Source organism: Pezoporus wallicus, unplaced genomic scaffold, assembly GCF_028554395.1.
Source record: "Pezoporus wallicus isolate ANWC-B61680 ecotype Strahan unplaced genomic scaffold, APGP_CSIRO_Pwel_v1 contig_7819, whole genome shotgun sequence".
Lineage (NCBI taxonomy): Eukaryota > Metazoa > Chordata > Aves > Psittaciformes > Psittacidae > Pezoporus > Pezoporus wallicus.
In genome coordinates this window covers 87,582-115,289 of record NW_026642241.1, presented here as the reverse complement: position 1 = coordinate 115,289, position 27,708 = coordinate 87,582, and the positions used below count along the sequence as shown (strand labels likewise).

At 55.9% G+C, this 27,708-nt stretch overlaps 1 protein-coding gene across 2 annotated transcripts in view; it reads left to right on the top strand.

The window, feature by feature from the left end:
* BCL9L (BCL9 like) overlaps positions 1-23,399 on the top strand; it is a 57,906-nt gene extending 34,507 nt beyond the window's left edge. For both annotated transcript variants that reach the window (XM_057428236.1, XM_057428237.1), the window contains 7 exons: positions 13,088-13,451; positions 14,781-14,903; positions 16,222-16,423; positions 17,034-17,118; positions 17,479-19,867; positions 20,361-20,621; positions 21,901-23,399. In XM_057428236.1, coding sequence (XP_057284219.1) covers positions 13,151-13,451; positions 14,781-14,903; positions 16,222-16,423; positions 17,034-17,118; positions 17,479-19,867; positions 20,361-20,621; positions 21,901-23,060 — 4,521 coding nt within the window. In that variant the 5' untranslated portion in view covers positions 13,088-13,150 and the 3' untranslated portion in view covers positions 23,061-23,399. The remainder of the gene's footprint in view (positions 1-13,087; positions 13,452-14,780; positions 14,904-16,221; positions 16,424-17,033; positions 17,119-17,478; positions 19,868-20,360; positions 20,622-21,900) is intronic.
* The last annotated feature ends 4,309 nt before the right edge of the window (positions 23,400-27,708 follow it).

Below are 27,708 nucleotides of genomic sequence, written 5' to 3'. Positions count from 1 at the left end.
CTGTGTGCATCTGCAGTTCGTGCAGGAACCATGGTAGCAGGACAGAAGCAGTGAGGAAAACGGCAAAGTGCTGCTTGGATCTGGCTTTTATTGGCAAAGATTTAAGAGGCTGGAAATGAGTAGAGGGCAATGGATGCTGCACATTTGCTGGGCATGGAGGGAGGGGGCCTTGAGGTCAGGAGGTAGCTGCTGGGGATGCAGCTTCTGCATTTGTTTGTGCCTAGTCCTCAGTCTGTCCTCGCTTCTCTTCCCTTCCCTGTCTCTTAAGAGCTTGTGCCCCTAGGGTTGAGGAGGTGTGGGAAGAGGAGAGCTCTGTAGCAATATTTGAGTGTGTCTCTGATGGAATAACAGCACCTGATTTAGCCACACTTTTTTCTTCAACTAATTGGAGGTCATTCACTCAGCAAATGTCCAGGACAGAAGAAGAGCAGGCATGGTATGGCAGGGAATATAGTAGCTCGGAGTGACCTGCAGATTGCTGGCTCCCATGGCTGGCCGCTGAAGTGGAGAGCATTGTTTCCCACTCAACTTGGAGCCTGCTGGGGTTTGAACTGGTACAGGTGCGATTTGTGTGCAGTGCTTTGGAAGGTGTCTGTGTTTCTAACCTCATCACCAGGAAAGACGCTTGTAACAAGGTCTGACCCATGGGCAAACTTTTAAACAAACACAAACTCCTACATCAGATCAATACCTGGATCAATGGTTTTTTTTTTCCTCTGTCAGAAATAGAGTTGTGTTGACTCAGTCTGCTGAGGCTGCTTCCCAGCACATCTCCCTGCCAAAGACTGAAATGAAGAGCTGGATTTTCAAGCTCTTTCCATTTACATTGTCACCTGAGTTTAAGGTGTACCTGCATTTTAGGTTTCTTGAAATGTCTTGGTTATAGTGCTTGGAGCTAGCTGGCTATCATCTCGAGTACATCACAGGGTGAAATAGACTGGGCAGCTCTGCACACCCTGATCAAAAGGGTGGTGGTATGTAGTTTCTGCCCTCTGCTCTTCCTACCTGTCAGAACAGCAAGTGGTAGAAGCTGATTGCCCTGAGACAGCCCCATCCCTGCCGCAGCCAGGCACTTCCGTGCTTGAGGCTTTGTCTATAGTTTTACTTGGTGTGGAAGAGGAAAATCACTCTTGTAGAAGTAGTTAGAGATGAAAACCTAGCTGCTGTCTGATCCTCGGGCTGTCGTCACTGTGTGGAGGATGGACGCCCGTTGTCCCCTCCCTGTGGCTGTGCACGCACATTGCCCAGTGATGTGGTGTCCGCAGGGCCAGCAGCCAGGGCTGAGCTCCTTTGTGATAGTCCCCTCTGAATAATGGGTGTTTGAGTGGGAGCTGTGCTTGGCATGGGGCAGGTGGACAGTACTGTGCCCTGAGGATGCTCAGGAGGGTGGTTTGCTCCCGGACAGTATGTCCGGATTTGGGAGCTGACAGCTTGTTTCTCATTTTGCCTTGTGAGCGTCACAGCAATTATTATCCTCTGGATTTACCGATGCGGAATGAGGCTAAGGGGTTTGGCAGTCAGAAGGGTGAACCTAGTGATGTCTTTGATATTTGGAAAGACCTACAAGAGACTTGGAGCCCAGTCTGCTCCAGGAGAAAGCTGTCATGTCTGCAGTAGGAGCCTTGCCCTGTCTATGTGCATGGAGTGCTTGAGGAAATCCTGCAAGCCCCAGCTGGATGTGAGCAGGGCGGTGTGTCTCCGGCCTCACACAGATCAGGCTTTACTTGCTTTCACAGCGAGGTTCTGGTGCCCGGAGGTGGGATTGCTGAATTTGCTGAGCCAAGCTTTGAACAAGAGGAGCCCGCCCTCCCTTCCCTGCTGCGCTGCAGGACAGGCTCGCTCTCTGGATTGCAGTGCCAGGACCTGAGGGCATCTGGACCTCGCAGGCCAGGATGGTTTATGCTGAGGCCAGGCTGCAGCGGGAGCAGTGCCTTGGCCGTGTCCCTCTGGGAAGGGGGCACGGTGGGGCTCTGCCGCCGTCGCAGCCCTGGCAGCATTGTGCACGTTCTCTCACACCCACGCTGTGGTGCAGACTCGCACACGCGTGCAGATGCAGGCTCGTACCAGCGCGAACATGCTCGTGCGGATTCACATGGATCTGCGGTTAGGCGGGCGCACCCACGCCAGCGCGGATGCAAATGGAGCCGTGCTGGTGCAGGCCTGCTCGCCTCGCAGAGGCAGACGTGTTCGCGTTCGCACAGCTCCAGGCTCGTACATGCTCCTGCACTCACAAACACGGGCGACAGAGTGAAGCCACAGCACTGGTCTATTTTTGGGAGCACTCCTAAGAATTGTGAGCATGCTTCAGATGTTAGAGTCTTAGATGGGGGAAGGCTAGAACAGATGGCTGGAGGGTTCAGAGCAGCAGCCCTGCTGAGAACAGATATTTATAGGCAGATTTAACCCTTGTGTGGTCTTGAGCCACGTTTAAAGGTGCAGTGTCTGAATCGAAGGTCGCACTGCCGAGCGATGAGCTCAGAGGCTGTGCTGGCCTACCTGTGAGCTGATTATCGGGGTAGCCTGGAAATCCCATCTGTGCTCTACCTCTTTCCTGAGCGCAGGGCCGTGGCTTTCCCTAGACCATAGAGCCAGGTTTCTGTAAGCCTCGGTGAAACTGGGCTGGTTGTGCCTGTTTCTTGCTGTCTGAGCTGGGGCAGCGGGTGCTGCGGCTGCTTTGCACTTGCGTGACCAGTGAAACGAGGACAAAGATTGTTTTGTCCCTCTTGCCCTGATTTTTCTTTCTTCTTTCCTCCTCATTCCCCCCCCCCTTGCTTTTGCCAGAGGTTACCCAGATTCCTCCTCTTCCTGGTTGGAAGGAGAGACTGTGTTTTCTTTCAGGCATGCTGTCTTGTAAAGACACACAGGTTAAACCCTGCCCTCTCCAATATGTCAGATGTTTTTACCTGCCCTTGTCTTGGGCCCTCTTGGTTGAGTGTGTAGGGAAGAAGAAAATTATCCGCAGGCTGCACTGGTTTATTGATCAGAGCTGGATGCAAAGCGGGGAGCACGTTTACATTGGCACATCTATTTGTCGCCCTTTCTTGGAGAGCCTCCCACTTGGGACCCAAAGCAGTGCTGTATTTAACTTGGGTGGCGTGTCTGGAGGTGGGTTTGGCAAGGCTGAGTAACAGCAACAGCAGAGAGCAAACGGGGGGCAAGGCATAAAGTGATGCCCGCCAGTGGGAAATGTGAAGAGATGACACAACAGTTACCTGGGAGTTGCAGGGAAGAAGGCTCTGGCTCTGAAAGCATGAATGGGGCACAGGCCTGGAGATCTGCCTGAGGCCGCTCGTTTATCAGCCTGGCTCTGGGAAAACTGGGGAGCAGTGGCACTCCTGAGCTAGTGTGGGACACCGGGAGACTGGGTGAAAAAGAAGCGGATGGGGACTGCTGCCAGAGTGGGGCTGCAGGTCAGAGAATTGCTCATCTGAGCTGCATCTTCCTCCTGTCGGGACTTGGGCTACTCCGGATGTTTGGAGCTGCACTCCATCGCCTGCAGGCTCATGACAGGGCTCCCTGGGAGGCAGTGCCGAGCTCTTCTCCAATTCTCCTTGCACTGCTCTGCTCCCTGGGACCTGCTTCTGATGCTGGAGGCAGCATGCAGCGGCTCCTGGTCCAGAGTCAGGTTCCTGGCCAAGGGCTTCACACAGATGCTCAGTGTACGCTTCAGTTAGCTGAGTTTGTTGTTGTGTACGCTGGTCCCATGCCCAAGGGGGCATGAGGCTCTGCTGAAAAGTCTGGGAGCATGACAAAGAGCCAGCCTTGCCTTGGGTAGGATTTCCCAGTGGTGCTGCCGCCGTGTCAGGGATCAGCTCTGCGTCTTGGGGAATGAATTCGGAGCATCCCAAGTTTTCTTTTCACTGACGTGCTGGGGCCTGGAGATGCAAATCTGTAGGAGAGTAGGAGTATGTTGGAGCTGCTTCCTTCCTTGCTTACTCATCCCAGTTTCAGACTGTGGAGGCTTGGAACACTGTCACCACCACCCCCCTGAACTCCGCTTGCAGTCGTGTTCTCACTGCTCACGTGTGTGTCAAGTTGTGGAGTTCTCAGGTTTCCCAGAAGCTCTTGGTCCCAGGTCAGCACTTGCACCCGCCACTGAGATGTGACTTTGGGGTGAGAAGAACCTTGTTCCTCCTGCTCCAATCCCCCCATGACACATCCCGAGAGCGCAGCTGATCCTGGTGGAGACCCAGGTGGGGTGCTGGCACGTGGGCAACACTCAGCCTCCGGCTCACAGCTGGGTCTGCTGCGCTGGCAGCTCTGTGCCACTGGCTGGCTGACTGTGTTTTGTACCCAGGCAGATTGGTGGGAGTGAGGCTGCTCGGCAGGGCCACCGGGCACGCTGGCATGCTGTTCCTGTGCCTGGCTGGCCACGTGTAATTCCATGGGGCTCTCCTCCTACCTGAGTGGCAGTAAGGACCCACCCAGTGGGTAACTGCCAGGCAAAGGGATCTGCCCCCACTTGCCTGGCCTCCCACAATGGCCCCATTGTTCCTGAGAGGGCAAGGAGGAGGCTGCCTGCAGCTCTCTGGGCATCATTAACCCTCTGCCTGCCAGCAGCAGGGCATGCGTGGAGCTGGAGGTCCTGTGGGAAGGTGGAGGAGCTCCCACCATCACTGAGTGCAAGGAGGGGAGCTGCAGGGAAGCGCCTGCCTCTGCCTCCAAACCCATGGGTTGCTGCTCTTCTGGGGACAACCTGCACATGCCTGTGGTGAAGGCGTACATGGAGAGGCAGGGTGCTGCTGAGCCTTGATTTCCCCCAACAAGGTGTAGGGAGGCTCTCTGCCTTCTCCTAGGCTGCTTGCTGCCATGACCTTGCTTTGTGAGCAGCCCTTGTCCAGCCCTGGCACAGCCGCCAGTGTCCGTGGTGCTCTGGTCCCTATGCGTGTGCCAGAGCAGGACGTGTCTTTAGGAACGAGATGTTTGGGGTGTTTGGGTGCTAATTCCAGTGGCCAAGGTATCGGTGTGGAAGCTGTTTAAAGCGATTCCAGCCTGATCACAGTGCTTTCTTCCTTCCTGTCCTGTAATGTGATCGCCTGGTGGCCTGCTGTGGCTTCTGGTTCCTGTTATCGTGGGGGTGCAGCCTGGGAGGGCGCAGGCATGCTGCGCTGGTGTGCTCACGCTGCCAGGGTGCCAGCTCAGAGCCAGGGCGCGGCGTCCATGTGCCTGAGAGGACAGCAAGTACCCTGTCACCAGCCAAAGGAGCTGGACATCTGCGTCCCTCTCTGCTGGCCAGCTCCGCACTTTTGGTAGCAGTGATGCTTCCCCATCAGTTGGGTCTGGGGATTATAGGGCTGCGTCAGCAACCCTGCTCCATTGCACATTTCCTCTCCAGAATCTGTGGGACGAGGGAGAGGAAGAGGCATTTGGCTGGCATGCCAAGACTGTGTATGGGAAATTTTTTTCTGGCTGTCAGTCTTTGGAGGTGTCTGTCCTGGTGTGTCTCATGCTAGCTCAGAGACTTCGTAATCGGCTTCGTAGTCCAGATAAACCTAATAGATACCCTGTGAGCATCACCAGTTCTACTGCAAACCCAGCAGCTGTTTTGCTTATATCATGACCTAAAGAGCTACCTTGCTTCCAAAAGATCTGTAATCTCTATTTCTCCCCCTAGGTAGCCTTTGCACTCTCCCCCCTTCCTTTGTTCCTGGGTCTCCGGTGATGCAATAACTTTTCTTTTCCATATGTTCTGGTTTTGAAATAATAGCATAACTAGAGTTGGGTGTGGAGGGCCACAAGGACCACTGCAAACCCCAAAGCCTCCTGCCAGCCTCAGGCTGGAGGGCTGCAGGAGTGTCAGAAACTGGTGCCCACTCGGCGCATCACAGGTTAGTGAGACCCTGTCTCTCCTGGTGGAGAAGAGCGATTCTCTGGGGGCAGCCCCAGAGCTGCTCTTTGGTCCCTCCTCCCTGTCCCTGGGTGTACATCTGCTGTTAAACAGGGGTCCTGCTGCCCCTCCCGAGGGCTGCAGTCAGTGAGGTGAGGCAATTCCTGGCTCTTTTCTGCCTGTTTCTCATGGGGCAGTTGGAGGCCTGGCTCTCAGGGTTTAGATCACTGTGCTTCTGGAGGAGCTTGGTGAGCTCTGGGGGTGTTTGTATAAGGGCATGGTGGTCCCTGGGCCTGGGGGCTAGGTCTGTGGGGAAGGCTGTGCCTCTTCACATCCTCTCAGTGGGAGAAATGGGGAATTTCAGCTCTTGGTGCGGAGGAGGTGAAGCGTGATGGGTGAGAAGGTGGAGCAGTTGCCCTTTCAGGGTGTGCAGTGGGGAAGCCCCTCTCCCACACTGGTGCAAGCCTGGAGTCTGATGGTAAAGCAGGTGGGGAGCATGGGTTCCCCTCTCCTTGAGGTCTCCCTGTCCCTCTCCAGCCCAGCACTGGGGTCCCAGGGCCAGCTGCCGCCGCTCATCAGCAGGATCTCTGCTGCCGGAGCCGGAGTGCAGCCGATCTGCGCTGGGGAAGGTGAAGGGTTTCCCAGGGTGGAATTTCCTGCGAGGCAGATGTGTGGCCGCTTCCCCTCTGACCTTAAACCCCGATGTGCCTTAGTCATGATGGCATGCAAATATGAGGTGACCGGAGCGGGAGCTGCTGGGAAGAGGAAGTGACCTCAGCTGGGTTTAAATATAGAGCCCAGGCTCCAATGCACGCTGGGCCTGGTATTTATAATCCTGGAGGAGCACTCGGCAGTTCTGCATCTCTTCTGCAGCCTGGGCTGGCAGAGAGCAGTGTCAGGGTGCGGTGCCGGGGCAGCCAGCCTTGCTGTGCCCCCTCTTCCCTGCGTGGTGCTGCCAACTCCCCCTCCCCAGCTGGGCACAGCACTGCAGCCTCTGGTTTGATGGCCCCCAGGTACCCCAGCCTCTGCTTTAGCTGCAGGTGTGTCCTTTGCACGTTGCATTTAGTGTTGGGACTGGGTGCAGGGATGGAGCCCAAGTCTTCCTTGACACTTGTCTGTTTTGGGAGCAGACCCAGAACCCCGGGACCCTGGGTGATCTGAGCAGTGCATATAATCAGGTCAGAGCAGGGCTATCAGACCAAGCCTTCCTGTGTGTGGCTTAAAATGTCTGGCTTTGCTCTCTGTCCTCCTGGGTGCAGTGACACCAGCTGAGCTGCAGTGCTCGGGTGGCTGTGGCGCACGTGGAGCTCCCTGCAGGTCTCTTCGCTGACCCAGTAGGTCGCAGGAACCATGAAATAATTCCTCGTTATCAACCCAATAGAGCCGCGTGTGACTGTTGAGTAATGTCTGGCACATGCAGGGTTTCTGTAAGGAACGTGCCAGTTGGACTGGGGAGCTGCAAATTTGGTGACAGACCTGGAGACTCCCGAGCACAGGACAGGAAGCCAGGTTCTGCCTGAGGGCACAGGAAGCAGCAGAAGAGTTGGGGAAACTGTTGAGCTGGGGGCAAGGAAATGCTAAGAAAAGCTCTTCTAACACTGGTGGATTGAAGCAGCAACAGGAGAAAGGCTGTGGGGCAGATAGCGGACAGTATCCCTGATTTACCTTGCTCTCTCCAAGCCTCAGTCTCCACCTGTGGGGATGTCCATCCCTAGGTGGAAGGGAACGCAAATCTGAGGTTTTGTCTTACTAAAGACCTTTAGGACTCATGGCCAAGCAGCCCTGCTGAAATGCATCATTCGTGAGGCAGCTCCGAACAGCGGGAGATCAGCAGGGCCTGCCAAAATGATTCCGAGAACTGCAAGGATTCAACCGAGCATTAGGTTCTCTCTGGAGGTCTTTTAGAACCCTCCAGTACAGGCAGTGAGGGTGACCACCGCTTCTGCCATTGGAAAGGGCAGGAGAAGGATCCCAGAAATGACCAGAGGAGAAAACGGGATTCTCCAGGCTATTGGTCTGGTGGTGAAAGAGCAGGGTAATTTTGTGATGCATTCAAAACAGATGACTCATGTCAGTGCAGTGCTGTCCTGTGGAGTTCCTGCCTCCCCATATCTCTGAGTCTGGGTGACCAAAGCAAGGCTCAGATGAGAATCCCTTTACCTGCAGCAGCCTAGTTTAAGGCTGTTCTCACTGGTGCTAAACATGGTCTGGCGAGTGCTGGGTATGGGGTTAGGGAGATGCTTCTGCAGAGGCTGGTCACAAGCGTGCTGGCTCAGAGCTCTGCTCGTCCTCTGACTGTTAGAGCCCATCACTGTCTCAGCTGGGGCTGGGGCTGGCTGGGGGACAGCAGTGCCGTTCTGCTGCTGGTTCTGAGGGGTTTGTTTCTTGCTGGAACAGACTCAAAAGGTCTTGCAAAAAGGATTGCTTTGGAACAACCTTTTTAGAACCCTTTAGCAAAGGTCAAGTTTCTGATTGTAGTCTTTTTCTCAAATCAGAAATGATCCAAGAGTCTCAGACTGCAGAAATCTTGCTTCTGGGGAGTTTGTTGTAGTCTTTGCCTCCATGAAGCACTCTGACTTCAATGAAATTGTGTGGTATTTCTTTGGAGGTGCTCCAACCCTCTCTGCTTTAACCCCGGGGGGACTGGTAATCTCGGAATGGTGTTAGATGGTGTGCCTGTGATCTCATCCAGCCTTGGGTTGAGAGGTACTGCGGGAGGGGGCCATGGGTCTTTCTGGTTTTCCCTTTTGCTGTTCTCTGCCTAATGCCTTTCTCAAGAACCCCTTGAGCTTGATTAGAACCTCTTATTCCGAAGTGTTTGCTTGAGTCTGTGGTGGTGTCCACAGGAGGTTTTAGGTCAGGCTTGTCCCAGCATTGCTGTTAGTAGTGAGCGGGTGGGTGATTACCAGCACACGCGATGTGCTTGGAGGGTGTTTGCAATGGCACCCTGGTCTCCTCACTTCCTGGACCGGCTGACGAAGGGCCAGGTGACTTTATGCTTGTTGCCTCACTCTGCCACGACCCGCCTTGTCTGTTGGGTGTTCGGGATCTTCAGGGCATGTCAGCACAGCTCAGGAGCCCGGGCTGTGCTCTTCCTGCCTATGTGCAAGTCAGGAGTTATCTGGGTTTCACAAGAGCTCTCCCCAGCATCTGACAGGAGGGAGGTGCGGCAGAGCTCCTTCCTTCCTGAATCGTCGTGACTCTGCTTTCCCAGCTTCTTCTTTGGCCCTTTCCTCCAACAGGGATATCATGGCAGCAGTGTCAGCCAGCACCGAGGCGGAGAAGCTGTGAGGCAACCAGGGAGATGGGGAAGCTGTGGGGCAGGCAGGCAGGCAGCCAGGAGGCTCTCCTGCCCCATCGGGAGGCAGGCGCAGGCTCCACATTCCTGTGGCAATGTTGGGAATCTGTGTTATCGTCCTTCGGAGCATGATTCACCAGAAAGTCCTCCGGGAACGCAGCGGGGTTTCAGGTTTCTTGATCTATCAGCTAGCAATTCCGGGATTGCGAATATGTCAGCCCAGTCTCTCCTGGTCTGGAGCTTAGCCTCCCCCTCCGCTGCTGCTCAGACTGTACTGGAGGAGACTTACTGAAAGCAGTTTGTGGTGTTTTGTTTTGAGGTTTCTTGTCTGCGAAGGTCCCAGTCTTTGATTTAAAGATGTGGCTTTTCAGCTGTACGAGATGCAAATACCCTCTGCATTTAGATGCAGCACTTCAGTGTTTGCTGTGCCTTGTAAGCCTCCCTCCCTGCCTGAGGTGAGGCTGGGTTATCCCCCTGTTTAATGACGGGGAGATCGAGGCACCCAGAAACAGTACATCTTGCTTGGGGTCACTTGTGGAATCGGTGGCAGCCAGGGGTAGAAGCCAGGAGTCCTGGCTCCTTGCTTTAACCACTGGGAATGAAATTTGCTATTGTCTTTAAAACTACTGGGCTGGAGCGGTGGGTGTGTTGCTACATTGCAGAGGGAGCCAGATTTCTGTGCAGTCTCCTTTTTGTCATGTTCTTTTCAAGATGTTTTGGATCATTTGTCTCTCCGTGCCAGTGCATCTACTTTCTAATGGATTCTCTTCTGTGGCCCAGATGTGTGGCATGCCTGCTGGAATCTAGCTTGAATTTAGGGGCGTATGCAGGGAGCTTAGAGCAATCAAGATGCCTATCGGCATGGTGCAGCCAGACAGATGAGAGGCTGGGGTGGATCCCGCTATGCATCTGCAACAGAATCCAACTGTTGCTGCTCCCGAAAGCAGAGCAGAATCCACAGGCAGCTGCTTCTGGCATTTCTCCCATTAGGAACTGTGAGGGGAGAGTGGTCAGTCTCAGTGAAGACTGGAAGAGGAGGGCTTCTCGGGGTTTAGCCGGGGCCCCCATCAGCCTGCGGTGGCTTTCCCTCTAGAGCCTGGCTAAGTCAATGGCCTGGGTGCCCTCCCTGGAGCACCAGCCTACTCCCAAAATGAAGGAGGAAGATGGATGTCCCAAAAGCGTAACGTTCCAGAGGGATCTCGCAGCCGGTGAGGCTCATCCATGCTGCAGGCAGCGTCTAAAGGTTTCCTTGTGGCGGCTGCCAGGTCCTTTGGGATCAATGCATGTGACCCCTGCAATCTGACCTGGGAACTGCAGGGGTAGGGGCTGCATCTTGAGCATTAGTCTCTGGACTCTGCAAGCATGGTCTTAGGGGGGCCCCGGTTTTGTTCCTCCCTACAGTATTCACATGCCTGTGCTACGCAGCACAAGGGATGCACATCGGTGCTGCTGAGCATCCACATCCTTGGTGCAGTACTTTGGGATCTGTTCTGAATGCAGATGTGTACGTTCAGATGTGCCACAGGCAGACCTGCATCTCCCAGCCTGTTGTCGGTACGGGTGGCGGTCACAGCCCCTCCGGTGCTGGGCTGGCCGTGCCCTGGTGTCGGTGGGTCCGTGCCCTGGTGTCGGTGGGTCTGTGACCCTTGGGACTGCGGCGCGATGCCTTGCACAGCCTGCGAGTGCGCGCAGCACGCGGGGGCTCTGGGCCACCAGCAGCAGGAGCTGCTGCAGGGCTTGCTTTCTGGAATGCTGTCTGGCAGCAGCCTCTTCCAGCAGGGCTGAAGGCTCCCTGTGGCTAGCCAGCCAGCGGCTGCAGGCAGCGTGTGCACTTAACGCTGCAGCTTGTGCCATATGGACCTTCTCCTCCTCCCTGCTTGCCCTCTCCGTGTCTCCATCCCCACTTTGCTCCCCTCCCCCTGCGAGCGGTTTGACAGAGCAATTGGGCAGGCACTGGGACAGCAGCTCTGACATAAATCTCTCCTGGTGTGGAATAAGGGGTATAAATATCCAGAGAGTGATGTGATCTTTCCAGCTGCTATTAATAGGTCCCTGGAGAACAAGAGTGAGCGAGCGAGACTGGCTGACACTTAAAGGGCTAGCAACTCCCTTATGTGCCGTGAAAATTAATCAGCGCTGTGGCTCACCATCTTCCTCCAGGCTAGAGCAGAGCCCTCGCAAGGTGCATGGCGAGGAGGTGGAGGAGGCGGCGGAGGAGGAGGGAGCAGCTAACAGCTCGCTCGTTAGGAAGCGGTGATAGGCCAAGCTGGGCTGCTCATGGAGGATCCCACTTGCTCACCGGGACTGCCGGGGCGGGCAGTGCGGTGGACGGCGGGGTTGGTGCAGGCGGCTCTCAGCGTGTCAGCTCCGCTTGGCCTCGCAGGGAGGCAGGTGCCAAGGAGCCCTTTCTGCAGGCAGGGGACTCCCTGGCAAGGGATGGCAACCTGCAGCCTGCACCTTGTGGTGATTGCTGTCTGTCGGGGCTTATGGGTCTGCCAAGTGTGCTTTGCTCTTTGCTTCCGTGCCATCCAGGGCACGATGTTTTGTCCTAGAAGAGCAGGCACTTGGCTTTTGCCAGTGGTATGTCCCCAAGTGCGCCTTCGACAACCCAGGGCCAGTGTGTGTAGTGCTGCTGGGCTCTGGTGGCGCTGGTCAGAGATGCAGGGTTTGGCCTGGAGCTGGTGCTTCCTGTCCCTGGGCACCAGAAGAAATCTGTGCACAGCATCTGGCCTGCGTGGTCCAGATGGGAGGAGGAGACCACAGGCCCAGGAACCCCCCATGTGCTGGGAAAGTTCTCAGCCTGTACACGGGAAAGGTTCTTGGTGGCACACTAAGCGCTTGGCAGATGTAAGCAAATAGAGAGGCATACCTCAGCTTTTATGAACGTGAGGTTTGCTCTCCTCCTCCCGCACTCCCCGAGGACTAGGGAAGATGTGACAGGCAGTGGAGGTCTCTGCAGCTTCAGGGTCACTGGCTGGGGTGGTGAGGAGACTAGCAGAGGAACACGGGGCTGATGCAGGAAGAGTTACGTGTTCTAGGTGGAGAAAGCCGGGAGTAGTTCTCATGGGGTTGTGCATCTTTCCATACTGGCACTGTCTCCAAGGACTTGGTGGTGAATGCTGTTCAGGCCAGGGAAAGCTGGTGTGTAGGAGCCTGCAGCCCGGAGGCCGGGTGCTTTGCCCTAACCTCCTCTTCCCTGCACGCTCTGCCTCAGCCTGCAGGGCTATTCAGAAACCTGGGCTGGGTCTCCTGGCAGGAGAGCCTCACGCTGCTGTCCCAGCAGGCCTGTGGCACGTTGCATCATCCTGCTGGGCTGGATGCTGCCGTGGATGCTACCTCACCCAGGGCCTTGGAGCAGGAGCTGCAACTGTCCCTCAGGCCCCTGGGAGAGACAGGGATACTGCTTAGCTGAAGAGTGCCAACACTTCCTGGCCCTGCCCTTGCCTTGCAGCCCACCGCCTCCTTCTCCTCAGCAGCCTCAACCTTCTTAGTCTTCCCGTGTCCCACACCAGCTTTCTCTTTATAGGCTTGCACCGTTTTCTCTCTGCTCTGTTGTCTCCCGTGTGTTTGGCAGAGCAGAATAAACTTACTTAGCTGCAGAAGGGGTCCCTGAAACCATCGGACACCAGATTTCTGTTCAGGGTCACAAAGTTGTCGGAGCTCTGGGATCTGCAGCACATCCCTGAGGATCCTTCTGCTTGCCAGAGGGCAGGCTGGCATGGAAGCACCCTGTTCTCATCACGGCCTCAGCAGCAAGGGTTCTCGTGTCCATGCCTGCGCGTCGGAGCACAAGCAGCCTCCATGCATGGCATGGGTGGGAGTTAGCTGCTTGTCTGTATGCAGCTGACTGTGGAGCGGGATCCTCTGCTTGCAGGGTTGTTGGCTGTTTCCCGGCAGGAGCGGCTCTGGGGCTGTGCCCGTGTGAGGAGCACCCACTCACCCGCTGCCCTCTTCTCCTGCAGGTTTCTGACCAAAGGGCCTGGGAGCTCCCTCCACTGGCGCTGTGGGAAGCTTTAGCCAATCCAATGCACCCTGACAACAAACTGCCCAGCCATGGCAAGGCAGGCAGCAGCGGTGCCCCGGCCCAGCACCACAACGTGAGCCAAGCACCCCCCTGCAACCTGGGCTCGAAGGGTGTGGGGGCAGGCAGCCATGGCGGCAAGGCCACTCAGATCTCCCCTGGCAACTCTGGACTGAAAAACAGCCAGAACACTGTCCCAAACTTCAGCTCCTTGAAGGGCAAGGTGAAACGGGAACGAAGCATCTCGGTGGACTCTGGAGAACAGCGAGAAGCCAGCACCCCTTCACAGGACACGGAATCAAAAGGTAATAGCTCTCCTAAACCTTGCCTCAGCACGTCCTACTTGTAGTTGCTCCAAGCGTCCTGGCAGGACCTGGGATGGGAGCAGCTGTGAGTATCTTGGGTTTCTGTGCTGCGGCTTCTGTCCGGGCTTGTTCTGGCTGCCTGTGTGCCTTTGCATCATTGCTCATCACATCCGTGGTTTTGGGACCAGAGTGGCTGAGCAGTGTCTTTACATTCCAGCCCCTAAACTGTTTGTTATGGAAAGAATCTGGGGCTCTGGTTTTCATGGGCTACTCAGGCCATCTAAGCAAGAGCATGGTTCACTGCAGCTGCACTGAGCACCCTGCTTTGTGATGTTCAGACATTCAGCTTGGGACCAAGTTGAGTTGTTTTCTGTCTCCTCACTGTTGGCAAAGAGCTGCTTTTGTGGTGTTCTTGCAGCTGCCCGACGACTCGGTCGTGGTTAGTGAGGAGGTGCTGTGAGGGTCGCTGTCTGAACAGTTCTGTGGTTTCACCAGCGATGGGTGACTCTTGTGTTACAGCACGTGGCTTCTGGAAAAGGGCTGAGTCAGTGCTTCCAAACCCTCTGGCTTCCCTGTCCTCACCAGCCTTCCCTGTAGCCTCTTGCGTTCAGCTAAGCTCTGTGCTCAACGGCTGCCTGGGATACTAGAGCATCTCAGAGGGGGGTTGTTGGAGCAGAAATCCCAGTGGGGCCCTCGGTTCCAACCAAGACTCACACCTGGTCCCCAGACGCAGAGCCGCTGTTCTGGCTCGTGCCCCTGAGCATTTGATTTCACAACCACATTTATCCATCCTGTGTCTGATTCCTTTCCCCCAGTGCCTGGGTGCCTTTAGCTACTTTCTCCCTTAGCTGCATCAGCCCCATCTGAAAAATGGAGGGAGGCAGGGAAGGCCCCTGCCCCACTGATGTGTGCAAAGGGCAGAGTCTGTCTCTTCTTCCTACAGAGGATGCGAATGTGCCCTGCTGTTCCATTTCCAGGTTTAATTGCTAATCCACAGACACCTTACTTTTAGGGTTAGTGCCCAAAGCTCTCTGGTTTGGAACATCAGTTGGACATGTCCTGGTTTTGCAGACTCTTTTCAGACAGTAAGGAATCTGTATCGTTTGAGCCATAGCTCTCACAGGGCAGTCTCACCAGGTCTGGCTGCTAAGACAGGGAGCCCAGACCTAGCAGATGCTTCAGGATCTTTACCACGGCTGGGCAGATACCAGCATAAGGCATCTTGCCCAATGCATCCTGGCTGGGTTGGTAGGGCCAGCATGCAGCATGCAGTCATCCCAGCCCCTGCCAGGTCTCCTCAGCTCTTCTGATGACTCCGTCCTGTTGCAGGTGAGGTGGCTCCCCGTAGCAAGCGACGGTGTGTGCTGGAAAGGAAGCAGCCATACAGTGGGGACGAATGGTGCTCTGGACCGGACAGTGAGGAAGACGACAAGCCCATCAGCAGTGCACACAGTGAGTGTCTACCTCCTTACCAGCTCAAAAGCTTGAATGAAGCCAGATCCTGCAGCTCAGCAGGGCAGATGGCACTGGCACCTCTAGCTTTGCCTCTGTGTGCTGATTTAGCTGGCTGTGTGATGTGGTGGGTCATTGCAGTTGCTGGTGGTTGTGCTGGGAGAATGTTTCCGGCCATGCAGGGAAGTGCAGGACCTATTTTGTGGCGATGCTACTGAGATCCTGGAGGAGAAGGTGTTGAGGTGGAATGTCCCTGTTGTACCTGGCCCTAGCCACACTGGTAGCAGAATTGCCATCTTGAAAGTGTGCCTGGCTAAACTCTGGTTAAGTGAGCTTACCCTGGTCATAGGGGCAGCCGGACCACGCGACACGCGTTGTCCTTGTTGCAGCAGTTAGGTCTGTGCCAGGCCACGCATTCAGCTGTGCTTTTAAGGTAACTGAGTGTAAAGAGTCTCTCGGGGTTGAGGCAGGGCTGAGCTGGACAAGGTGTGCACTGTTTGGGCCAATGAACTGTAGGTGTCTCCTGTTTCCCAAGATCATCAAAACTCTTTGACTTTTATTTTTTGTGTCTAGAATTTGGTTTACTTTCAAATTGCAACAGGGAGAATATCCGAGGCAATAGGGCAAGGTCGTTTGGGGCCCAGGGGCTGCAGCTGATGGAGAACATGGAAATGTATAAAATCAAGTACAGGGTGGCCTTTGTGCCTGCCAGCATACCGTAGCCATCCTCTTCAGGATGTTCTCTTATGCTTCTCTGTGGTCTGCAGCCCTTGTGGGAAGGTACAGTGCTGCCTCCCTGTCACTGCCTGCCTCAAGGTGGGCCTTGGAACAGGTTAGAGCAGGTCGAGGTGAGGGTGTCCAGGGGCGAGAGCTGGCAGCGAGGCAGTGTGCGTGTCCCCATCTCACATTTCCAGTGGTGTCTCTTCCCTTTAAACGCCGCAGTGCCGGGGCTGGGCTGTGGTGCTGGTGCTCCCAGGTCTGCTGCTGGAGGGGGAGCAAGGCAGCCTGCCCTGGGGGAACAGAACAGTGTGTGAGGAGGGAGACAAGAGGAAGGCAGGGCGGCTGCTGGTAATTGCAACGCTTGTTAATATTAATTAGGACTATTATTTAATACGGGCGATGACTAATGCGGCTCCAGCACCCCCGGTGCCCGTCCCGGGGGCGCGCACGGCCGGAGAGCCTCGGGCCGTGCTGGGGACCAGGAGGCGGCGGCCCCTCGGCGCCGGGGATGGCCGGGCGGGTGCTGCCACCTGCCGCCGGGCGGCGGCTTTCACCCGGCCCGGCCTCGGCAGCTTCGCTCCCGTTTCTCCTCCCGCAGACTGTAATGTAGCAGATCCTGCGATGTCCACGGCCTCACAGCTTGGCCCAGGGTCCAACCCGCTGCCGAACCTGAACGAGACCAGCTCCTCCAGCGTGCCTCATGCTGCTGCGCCCGGCTTGCGGTCCGACGCTGCAGGCGGCGGGCCGGGAAAGCTGCCCTCACAGTTCGTTTACGTCTTCACAACACACCTCGCTAACACGTAAGTAGAAAACCTCGTCTGTCCTCTGGGGATGGGCAAACTCCGTCTTAAACACACGCTTCCTCCCAGCAATGCCCGGCACTGTGCCCTGCCATGCATGGCTGTAGAGCATGTCTAGTCAGCATCCAGCTGAAAAATTCACCCAAACCATCATGGAGTGACTTGGAAGAGCTAAGGGGCTGAGTGTCACAGGGGGTGCCCTGTAACACTTGATGCTCTCCACTCAATTCCTCTCTTCTGTTCCACATTGTCTGAACACTGGAATCCTACCGAGGCTGCTTAGGTTTAGAGCTCTTCTACAACACAGGTTTGGTGCAGTAGATCCCAGAGCGTCTCGGTGACAGCCACCTTAGGGCAGCAGGCACAAGGCAGAGCCCAGTGCCCATCACATGGGACATGGGAAGAGGGAAATTCCAGGGCAAGAGGTTATCAGTTGGAGAACCTCACTGCAGCCTGTGTGTGACAGGGGGAGGACTCTGAGAGTATCACCCTACTTGGTGGCTTCCAGAGATTTCCCGCAGGACCGAAGAGTGGACGTGGCCACTGGGGGTGGTACAGGTGGGATAGGGGCGCAGTGCCCCTTCTCTAGTGGTTTGTGCTCTCTCCCCAGAGCTGCAGAAGCTGTCCTGCAGGGCCGAGCTGACTCCATTCTGGCCTACCATCAGCAGAACGTTCCACGAGCAAAACTAGACCAGGTAAATGGGCTGTGAACCAATGCCTCTGTCGGCACATGCTGCTGACCCTTCCCTTCTGAGGTGGCCGTTCTCCCCCAGCTCCTGGCTCAGCTGCGGAGGAAGGGGTTGCCCTTTTGGTGGGGTGGGAAGCTGCTTTGCTGTGGAACCTCATCAGAGTTCTTCTGTCAGCAGTGGAAAGTGTACACACCTGGCTTTGCATTTCTACAGCATGTGTAATGGCAGCTGAGTCTTCCCCACAGGGAATGAAGGGGAATTGCCACAGGGCATGTTTTTGCCACAGAGAGGTCTCCAGCAGGGTGGTGGGGAGCATTACCTACTTAGGGTTTTCCTGCTCAGGTTTATTTCCCTCTTCTCTGCTAGGCACCAGCTCCTAAAGTGCTGGGGGTTGCCGAGCCACTTCCCATTAACCCTCCTGCTGCCAACACTCCACAGTCCCAGCCACCACCGGCACCTCAAGCGAGTCAGCCGCAGGCACAGCCCGCCCCGCCGCAGCCCCCACCTCAGACCATGAGTCAGACCCCTCTGCCTGCACCCAGCAGCCTGCCCCAGGAAGGGTCAAGTGAAGATGTCCGGAGGGATCTGACTCCCAACTCTCTGGGGAACAACAGTGGCAGCAACCAGCCTGGAAGCAACCACCCAAACACACCCACCGCATCTGCCACCACCATGCAGCCCGGGCAGGTGGACTCCTCCACCGCGTCCGGCTCCAGCCTCCTTGGTGAGGGCCCAGGCACAGGGATGCCGGGGAACGGGCAGGCAGGTCTGGGCCCCAGGAACCCCATGAACTCAGAGGGCCTCTCGAAGGAGCAGCTGGAGCACCGAGAGCGTTCTCTGCAGACCCTGCGGGACATTGAGCGCCTGCTGCTGCGCAGTGGGGAGACTGAGCCCTTCATGAAGTCCAGCCAGAACGCGGGTGAGGGTGGGACTGCCCCTCAGCCACAGGCTGCCCCTGCCCAGCCCCCCGCACCCCCCACCGGCATGAAGAAGTATGAGGAGCCTCTGCAGTCCATGATCTCCCAGACCCAGAGCCTCGGTGGGCCCAGCCTGGAACACGAGGTTCCCCACCATCCAGGTGCTGACATGGGGCAGCAGATGAACATGATGATGCAGCGGCTGAACCAGGACAGCCTGACACCGGAGCAAGTGGCCTGGAGGAAGCTGCAGGAGGAGTACTATGAGGAAAAGCGACGGAAAGAGGAGCAGATCAGCATCCATGGCCGGCCCATGCAGGAGATAATGATCCCACAGTCGATGGGGAGCATGATGATGCGTGGGCCACCACCACCCTACCACAGCAAGCCTGGAGAGCAGTGGCCTCCTGGGATGGGCAGCCAGCTGCGGGGACCCATAGATGTGCAGGACCCAATGCAGCTGCGGGGAGGGCCACCCTTCCCGGGGCCACGGTTCCCTGGAAATCAAATGCAGAGAGTCTCTGGCTTCGGAGGGATGCAGAACATGCCCTTGGATGCTCTTGGGCCCATGAGTGCCATGCAGAGGCCAGTCAGGCCCGGCATGGGATGGAACGACGATATGCCTCCTATGGGAGGCCCCGGGAACTTTCCGCAAGGTACCCTGCCCTATCCGGCAGGGCAGGGGGACCCCGAAAGGTTCATGAATCCCCGTGCCAGGGAGGAGATGCTGCGGCATCAGCTGATGGAGAAACGCCCAGTGGCGATGCAGAGGCCCATGGGGATGTCCGGCAACGCCATGAGCCAGGGCATGGAAATGGAGAGGATGATCCAGGCCCACCGGCAGATGGATCCATCCATGTTTGCTGGGCAGATAACAGGGGACAGCCTGAGCAGTGCCCCGATGGGAATGGATTTTGCAGGCACTCGGGGCATGCTGAGCCCCCCTATGAGTCAGTCGGGCCTTCGGGACATGGATGCACCCATGGGCCCCGGCAACCTCAACATGAACATGAATGTCAACATGAACATGAACATGAACCTCAACGTCCAGATGACCCCGCAGCAACAGATGATGATGTCGCAGAAGATGAGGGGCCCCGACATGATGGCCCACCAGGGCATGAGCCCTGAGGAGCTGGCCAGGGCCAGGGCTCAGAATGGCAATGGCAGCACAATGCTGGGGGGACCCCAGAAAATGATGATTCCTTCCCAGTTCCCCAACCAAGGACAGCAAGGCTTCTCCAGTGGGCAAGGGCCTTACCCCAACATGCCCCAGGAGATGGGCAGCGGCTCGGACATGTTCAGCCCTGAGCAGGGTGCCATGCCCGTTGGGAGCATCAGCGGCACCACCAGGCTCAGCCACATCCCTCTGCCTCCAGCCTCCAATCCCGCTCCCACGCAAGGGGGGAACCTGGCCAGCATGCACCCAGCACCGTCCCGGGGGCTGGGCCGCCGGCCCTCTGACCTCAGCATCAACATTAGCCAGATGAACTCCCCCAGCATGGGTCACCTCAAGTCTCCCACCCTCAGCCAGGTGCACTCACCACTGGTCACCTCCCCTTCTGCCAACCTCAAGTCCCCGCAGACGCCCTCGCAGATGGTCAGCATGCCGCCTTCAAACCAGTCTGGACCCCTCAAGTCCCCCCAGGTGATGAGCTCCTCCCTGAACGTCCGGTCTCCAACTGGCTCACCAAGCCGCCTGAAGTCCCCTTCCATGGCTGTTCCTTCCCCTGGTTGGGTGCCATCTCCCAAAGCCACCATGCCCAGCCCAGGAGTCAACCAGAGCAAGCAGAGTCTCAGCATGAACTCGTCTACTTCCATGGGAGGACTGGATCAGGGTATGCCAGATTTCTTATGTGTGTGCTCCGTTCTGGGGAACACGTGGGCAGGGTTCCCCTCCAGGCCATGTGTTCTCACAGGAGCAGGGAGACGCTCGTCCTAGTGCGTGCCCTTGTGTCTCATGGAGCTAGTGTCTTTTCCAGGAGTCCACCCAGGGCCTTTGCAGGTAGATGGGAGGGTGAACAGAGCAGCTTTTATTTCAACCCCAGCTCACGAGCTGTGATACTGGCAGCAAAAGATGAGCCAGTGCTGGGCGGTCAGTTTAAAGTAAAGATCATTGCTGCTCTGGAGCATGGTCTCCACATGAGTGACCCTGGGTCAGGAGGATGTCTGTCAGACACTCAGGGTCTGGAGGATGCCAGGCCATGCCAGCTCTGCATTTTGCAACCTTCTCTGGTCACTGCTCCTGGAAGGAGGGGCCGGGGTTGCTGTCTGATGGGAGCAAGGCACGGTGTGCAGGAGGTGCTAAGCTGCTTTCTCTCTTGCTTGCAGGTTCAGTCCCTTCTGGGCCTCGGAGCAGCTCTTCCGCACCAGCCACTAACACCTCTAGCACCATGAATCCCAACATGCCTTTTACTTCCTCTCCAGATCCATCCCCCTCCCAGAACCCCCTCTCACTGATGATGTCCCAGATGTCCAAGTATGCCATGCCCAGCTCCACACCGCTTTACCACAACGCCATCAAAACCATAGCCACCTCTGATGATGAGCTGCTGCCAGACAGGCCTATGCTTCCACCTGGGAGTATGTCAGGTACGTGCTTCTGGGGCTGGACTTGTCCCAGAAGGGGTCACACCGTCTTGCGGCTGCCAGGGGCCGGAGGCACCAGGTGGAGGAAGCAGTAGGAAAGGCGTTCTCCCACCAACTGCCATGTCAAATAGCTTAAATTTGCCCTCATTCGGAAGAGTGCTCACTTCTTTGTCCTGTACCCAGGCTACCCATCAGCTTTTGGCTTGGGTTTGCTGTCTGGAAGAACTTGAGCCCATCTGGCATTGGAGGCACCCTTTTTCCATGAGCCCTGGAACATTCTGGAACTACCTTCACCCTGTGCAGACAGGTCGGCCCTGGATTTTCAGGGCTTCTGGATTGTCTCAGGCCCAGGACTCGCAGGCAGAGGTCTGCTGCTCGGAGCCTTTGTGCTCTTGTGCAGTGGGATGGAGACACTCTGAACAAGGTGTGGGAGTAGGGGGTTTTGGTGGAGTGCAGGTGCCTGCACGGGCAAGGCTGTCATAGCGTAGTTCTGATCTCAGTAGGCGACAGCCAGACATGCTCCGCTGGCTGGCAGCACTGCTGGGGACAGCTAGGCAAATGAGCGCTTTGCGTCATTGGTGACCAGCCCGAAGGGGAATTCCAGCATGTTGTACGACTTGATTTAGGGCTTTAAAGCTGTCTGATAAATATTTTTGGCAGTTTTCAAAATGAAAAATCAACTTTTTGACTCTTTCACTGCAGAGTAGTCACTTGGGTTGACCTCAGGCATGCAAATGTGCTGGCTCCTTCCTAACCTGACCCCCTCTGCAGGCACGGGTCACTCTGCTGTGCCAGTGAGCACAGTCCTCCCTCCTGGACAGCACCTGGGTCGGGCTGCAGACTCTTTTGCTTCTTTGTCTTCTCGCCACCCAAGATCATGTGGTCGCAAGAGCTTGCCGGGTGGCTACCTCTGCGGCAGGCAGTGGTGAAGGGTCACTGCTTGGTGCCTTGCAGGCAGCTGACAGCCCTGCTGAGATCATGGGGCAGGACTGTCCCAGCAAGATCAGTGGGCTGTAAGGAGCTACAGCTCCATCCTGGGACCTGCTGAAGCTGGAACAGCTCTCTGCTGCTCCCAGGCTTGAGGAGCTGAAGTCTGAGGCACTTTTTCCTGATGCTGGTGCTTTGTGAGCCCACCTTGCGGGTTCTAGCTGAGCATCACGCTCCATGCTCAGGGCTTTCTGAGCAGGAACGCTAGGCAGTCATCCAGGGTGTGGATTTTGCAGTCCCAAGAGGTCTGTGGGCAGAGTTAACCCTTCTTTCTCTCTTTTTTCCCTCTCCTTAGGTGTGACAGGAAACCAGCCAAATCAACTGCACTTGAACTCCGTGGGGCCTGGATCCTCTCAGAGCCCTATGGGAATGAACCTGCCTGGTCAGCAACCGCTCTCCCATGAGCCACCCCCCACCTCCATGATGTCCTCCCCAAACCCTCTGGGCTCCAACATTCCTATGCACCCAAGCGCGCCAGGGCCAGGCGTGCCTCCCCAGAACCCCATGATGCTGCCCCCAGGGCCGCAGGACTCGATGAACCAGCAGTGCGGCCCTGTGCCCAACAGTTCACAGATGATCCCTTCCAACCAGCTCGTGTTCCCCCGCATGCAGCAGCCCCACAACGCCATGCCATCTCCTGCCGGGGGCATGCCCATGGCCCCTGGTGGTGGAGGTGGCCCCGGGATGCAGCAGCATTACCCACCAGGGATGCCCTTGCCGCCTGAGGACCTGCCCTCCCAGCAGCCTGGCCAGATGCCCCCTCAGCAGCACATGATGGGGAAGAACATCCCTCCTCGGATCGGTGAGCCCTACCCAGCCGTGCTTCCTGGGGTGGCGTCGGTGCTGAACGACCCCGAGCTCAGCGAGGTGATCCGCCCCACGCCCACCGGCATCCCCGAGTTTGACCTGTCCAGGATCATCCCATCGGAGAAGCCAAGCAGCACCTTGCAGTATTTCCCCAAGAGCGACAGCCAAGCACCCAAATCACAGCCTTCCAACCTCCATCTCATGAACCTGCAGAACATGATGGCTGAGCAGCCCCCGGTGCGGCCAGGTATGAATGCCCCCAGCCTCCCTGGGCAGCAGGGTGTGCAGAGGGGACTCGGCATGCCCATGTGTCATCCTGGACAAGTGCCCATTCTGGGCAGGACAGGCATACCGCCCCAGCAAGGTATGATGGGCAACAGCATGCACCAGGGCATGATGTCCCCACAACAGAGCCTGATGGCCCAGCAGAATTTCATGCTGATGCAGGCCAAGCAGAGGAGCATGTCTGTGTCGGGGGAGATGTATGCCCAGACAGGACACATGATGTCACCTCAGGGCTCCCTCATGGGGCCCCCGCCTCAGCAGAACCTCATGGTCACGCACCAGATGAGGCAGAGGAGTGTCTCCTTGGACAGCCAGATGAGTTACATCCCCGGGCCCGGGAACATGGCAAACCTGCCTTTCTAACCCGGCCGGCGCTCAGCTGGGGAGGGGACAGGGCTGCCTCTGCAGACATTTTTAAACCTTTCTGGGGGGACAGTTGGGGGCCAACGCCAGTGGAGGACACCACGTGGGATGCTTTTCAGATCGGATTCGCCTCTACACAGAAAACCAGATGTGCAGTAAACTTGATGTGAATTGGGTTTCTTTTTCCTTTCTTTGTAGGGAAGGGGAGGGTGGAGGGGCTGGGAGCAGGGCTGTCACACTGAGCCCTGTGTGGTGACCAGGGACATCCAGACCCAGTGGCAGTTTGTAAAGTTTTCAGTTTTGGTTTTCCTCTGTCAAGTGTTCTTCCTCCCCTCCCCCCCCCCCCCCCCCCCCCCCCATTTTTTCCTTTTTTCTTTTCTTTTTTTTAATTTTTTGTTTCTTTTCCTTTTTTTTTTCTTTTTCTTTTTTCCTTTGTAAACAAACAAAATGTGCAAGAGGGTTTTTGGAACTAGCTGTAAATAGGTCGCTGGGAAAGGCAAAACTTGTGCTGGTTTTTAATTGTTCTGTATTTCTGTGTTTTAATAGAAGCCTCAAAACATGTTTTAAAAAAACAAACAAACAAAAAAAACATGCTAAAGGCAACAGTGTACAAGGATTGAAAACTCTCCTGAGAGGCAGCAGGAGGATCCCCCAGGGTGCACAGGGCATTGAGAGATCCCATTGTAGAGTGACTGTGTCAAACCTAAGTTGTTCCCGTGTCCCAACGGTTTGCATGTGCGGGGTGTATGGCTTCATGCAGATCCCAGGCCCTTGTGGACGCTGTGCTGAGCACACGGTCGCGGCCAATGACTGAGGCCTCTCGGGGAGGTCAGAGCTGTGGCCACGGTGAAGCACTGCTGGAGCAGCCTCCCAGGATTTGGCTGTTGCTGCTCCGTGGTGAATCTGCTGTGGCTGAGCTGGGGACGGTGCTGGCCCTTGGGCTCGAGAAGCGGCGAGGATCTGGGTTGTGCAGGTGGTTAACGTGCCGGACCCGAAGGTCTCGACCAGCCACGTCACCTTCAGTCCCTTCTCTTTGTGCTGTGTCACCTGTGGGCAGGGGGTTGCGGTGTGTAGGGACACATGGGCTCCGAGATGAGTGAGGTGAAGCGTTCCTGTGCTTCCAGGAGAGGTGAGTTGAGAACCCTGCTCTGCTGCAGCCTTCCTACACCAGTCCTTTACCAGTCTGTTGCCCTCCGTGACTGTGCTGCGCCTCCTCTATCTCTGCCATTGAGTGCTCACCCAAGTCTTCCTCATGCTTGTCAGTGATCCATCTCCAGAGTTTCACAGGCAGTCTTTGCTCCACCTTGCCCTGAGCTACTGGCAGCAGCCCTGCTCTGCCACTGGTGAGGATCTGTCCCTGTGTGTGATGCTCCATCTTGGTGTAAGAGTTGTCTCGTACGGTGCCAGTGGCGCAGCCCCCCCATGCTTCGGGCAGAAGAGGTTGTGTTGTGGCCTCGTTCTCAGGCTGGCAGAAGCAGTTCAAACGAGTCCAGCTGCTCTGGATGTGCTCCACCCTCCCTGTCCTCTGCTCTGTAAGGTCTTCCTGCCCATGGTGCTGATGGTCCCACCGTGTTTGCTCAGAGGGGACCGCAGGGTGACATGTGTGCACTTCTGCTTGCACCACGGTATCTCTGGACCTCTGCAGGGACCTCTGCGGGTTCCAGCATGGCGTACCCTATGGGTATCCGGCAGTGTGCTCAGGGCAGGCGACTGCTGGGGGAACACGCACTGGAGGGTTGTCTCTGTAGAGCCAGACTTAGCATACTACCTCTCTTGTAACAGAGCTCACATTTCCCTACATGCTACTGCAGGGAGGGGAGCGCTTTCAGAAAGGGAGATTGTCAAGTAGCAAGCAAATGGCAGGCCTTTTATCACGTTACAAGCTGTTGAGGAGGGCTGGAGGCTGTCTTGATCTGATCTGTGAAACAATGGAGCCACAAAGTCCAGTTAGGAATACCTTGAAGTCTTGGGTGTTTTGTAGCAAGCAGTGGATTTGAGGAAGGCTTTCGCTCTAGTCTCCAGCTTGGTGTGGTTTTATTGTATACAGTGTGAGCGCACAGCCTTTTCAGAGATGGCAAAATGGGAACAATCCTGGGAGGTGCTCATCCCTGCCTTGGCAGTTGGAGTGGAGGAATAAACCTCAGGCTAACGAAGTGTGCTTTGGACCTGGGGTGATAGCTGGTCGGATTCTCTATCCGTTCAGAACATGCATTTCACATGGGAGGATGTGGCTTTAGCAGATGCAGCTCTTTCTAAGCCTGGCTTACCTGAAAGGCTGTGGCTTCTCTTGGCTGCACTTCGGGGTGATGGCTGCCCGTATTTTCTTGTAAACATCCAAATAGCAGTGCCAGCCCCAAACCTTGCTCATCACCCACCAGCTAGTCTCGGTTAATTTGAAGCCATACTTTTTTCTATATGGAAGCTTTTTGTTTGTCTGTAGACAACTGTTGTTTTAGCCTGGTTGAGATCTCCATGTGTCTGTACCGTCCCTGTTGCTGGCTGAACATCCGATGGGAGAAGAAGTGCTGCCTAACACCCCTCTGCGCCATGGCCGCTCCCGGCCGCATCTGTGAACAGCAATATGGCAGGAGCTTCTCAGGAAGCTCACTGACAGCCAGTCCTTGTTAGACCCAGGCCAGGTTTGCCACCAGCCGGTTGCCCACTGCCGTGAGCTGTGTCTAGTCTCGTGTCTTGTAGTTTATTGCTCGGCTTCTTGGCTTGAGTTCTGTGTCCTGACTCCACCTAATCACAGTAAAAGGTTTGCCCATGTTTTAACCATGATTTCGCCACGTTTTCCAGCTCCAAAAAAAGTGACTGCTGGGAAACCGCATCTTTCAGTATGTCAGATAATCACACGCCCAGAAGTAGCTTTCACGTTGAGGTAATGGTGACTGACCTGTTCTCTGTCATCCCATGGAGAAACTTCCCCAGTCATTTTGTACCATTATATAAATATATATATAAATATAAATATATAAATACAATATGTGAAGACATCTTACTGGTTTTTATTTGAAACAATTTTTAGGCTTGTTTTTGGGTATCTGTGCTGCCTGTAATGTATTGACCTGTTTTATAGGTGCCTTTTTATTAAAAAGACAAATTTCAAAACCTGACCCTGTGCCTATCTTCAGCGGCCGTGGGATTGTCTGTGCCACTGGAGCGGATGAGCAGAGCTGAGCTCAGCCAGCATCACCTGCAGCATGTCACAGCAGGGCCGGGGCTTTCAGAGCCGCGGGGAGAGCCCCTTCTCTGCAGCACTCCCAGGTACACGCTCATTCATACGCTCCCCGGTGCACACTCTGCTGCCCACCATGGTGCGTGCATAGCAGGATGCTCTGCTGCAGCACCCCAGCTCCATCCCCTGGGAGGCCGTGGTGCCCCGCAGGAACTGCGGAGCAGCGTGCTGTTGTGGGGGTCTTTGTGTCCCCCTACTTGGGGTCGCTTCACTGGGGACCAGGGCTTTCTCTGCTCCTCAGGAAGGGTCTGCCGGCTCTGAGCCAAGCCTTGCCCAGGCTGGCTGGGCCGAAAGCGGGCATGAGGGTGGCTTTCCACTGTGGCAGGAGGTGCTGTACTCAGTGGGAGAGGCTCTGTAAAGCAGGAAGTAACTAGGGTCTGGACTGACTCCGAGCACGGCAGAGCTGTCTGCAGCACTGGTAAAGGGAAATCTGAGGAAGCTGAGCTCTGTGGTCTTCATGTGCAAACAGCAACGCATGTCACAAAGGTGCCATCAACCCACTTAGTGCTCTCTAGTGCATTTCACGTGTGAAAGTGGTATGATGACAGACAACTGCTTACAAGCACTATACATGAGAAGGGGGTATTTTATTTAACTGCTTGTTACAGCCTACCTCAAAACTTCCTAAAAGTTTCCCAAGACATCAGTACTAAAACCTATAGTAAGAATAGATGTGTAACCCATTCACTCTTACTTTGCCTGCAGATTTCCTTGTTACCTCGTGAACACTGTGAGAATTTGACACTGTGGCTGTTCATTTTGCCAGTAACTTTATTGTGTAGAAACACAGTTCCCATCAGAACCAGGGCTGGGGAGGTGTTTATAATGTGTCTGCAATGGGTTTGCTCACAGGTAGGACTGTGGACCTAGACAGCAAGGGCAGGCTTCAGAGAGCTGCTCTGCTGCTGCGCATACGTGCTTGGGTAACTACGGTCACCATTAGCTGCAGGTTTTGGCTTTGAAGATGCAGTGCTGCAGGAAGCGGTGGAGGGCTCTTTGTGTAAAAGCCTTATGCTTGGTGAGTTTTGTCCTCGAGTCACAAGTTGAGAACGAGATCTCTGCCTGAGCTGGACTGATTACTCTTCCGTAATGACTGGTCTTCTTAGCAGAGCCCTTGGGTACAGGGAAGTTCGGCTGCAGCCGAGCCCTTTGTTAGTGGGTTGAACTTCAGAACTGAGTTTCGCACAAAATTGCTGCTGCAAGAGAACTGACATTGTTTCCACTTTGCTTAAATGGTGAATGGCAGAGCACTGTGTACCTGTGCCATTGGAGGGAGTTCTGCATCCCCCGAGTGTCTTGTTCCAGTTGCCGTAGCCAGTGGGTGGCCGCTGCCCCCTTTGGGCATGTCTCTACCAACCCAAGCCAGCAAAGTAGACACCCACTGAGCTTTTGTCCTCAGTCCATGGACTT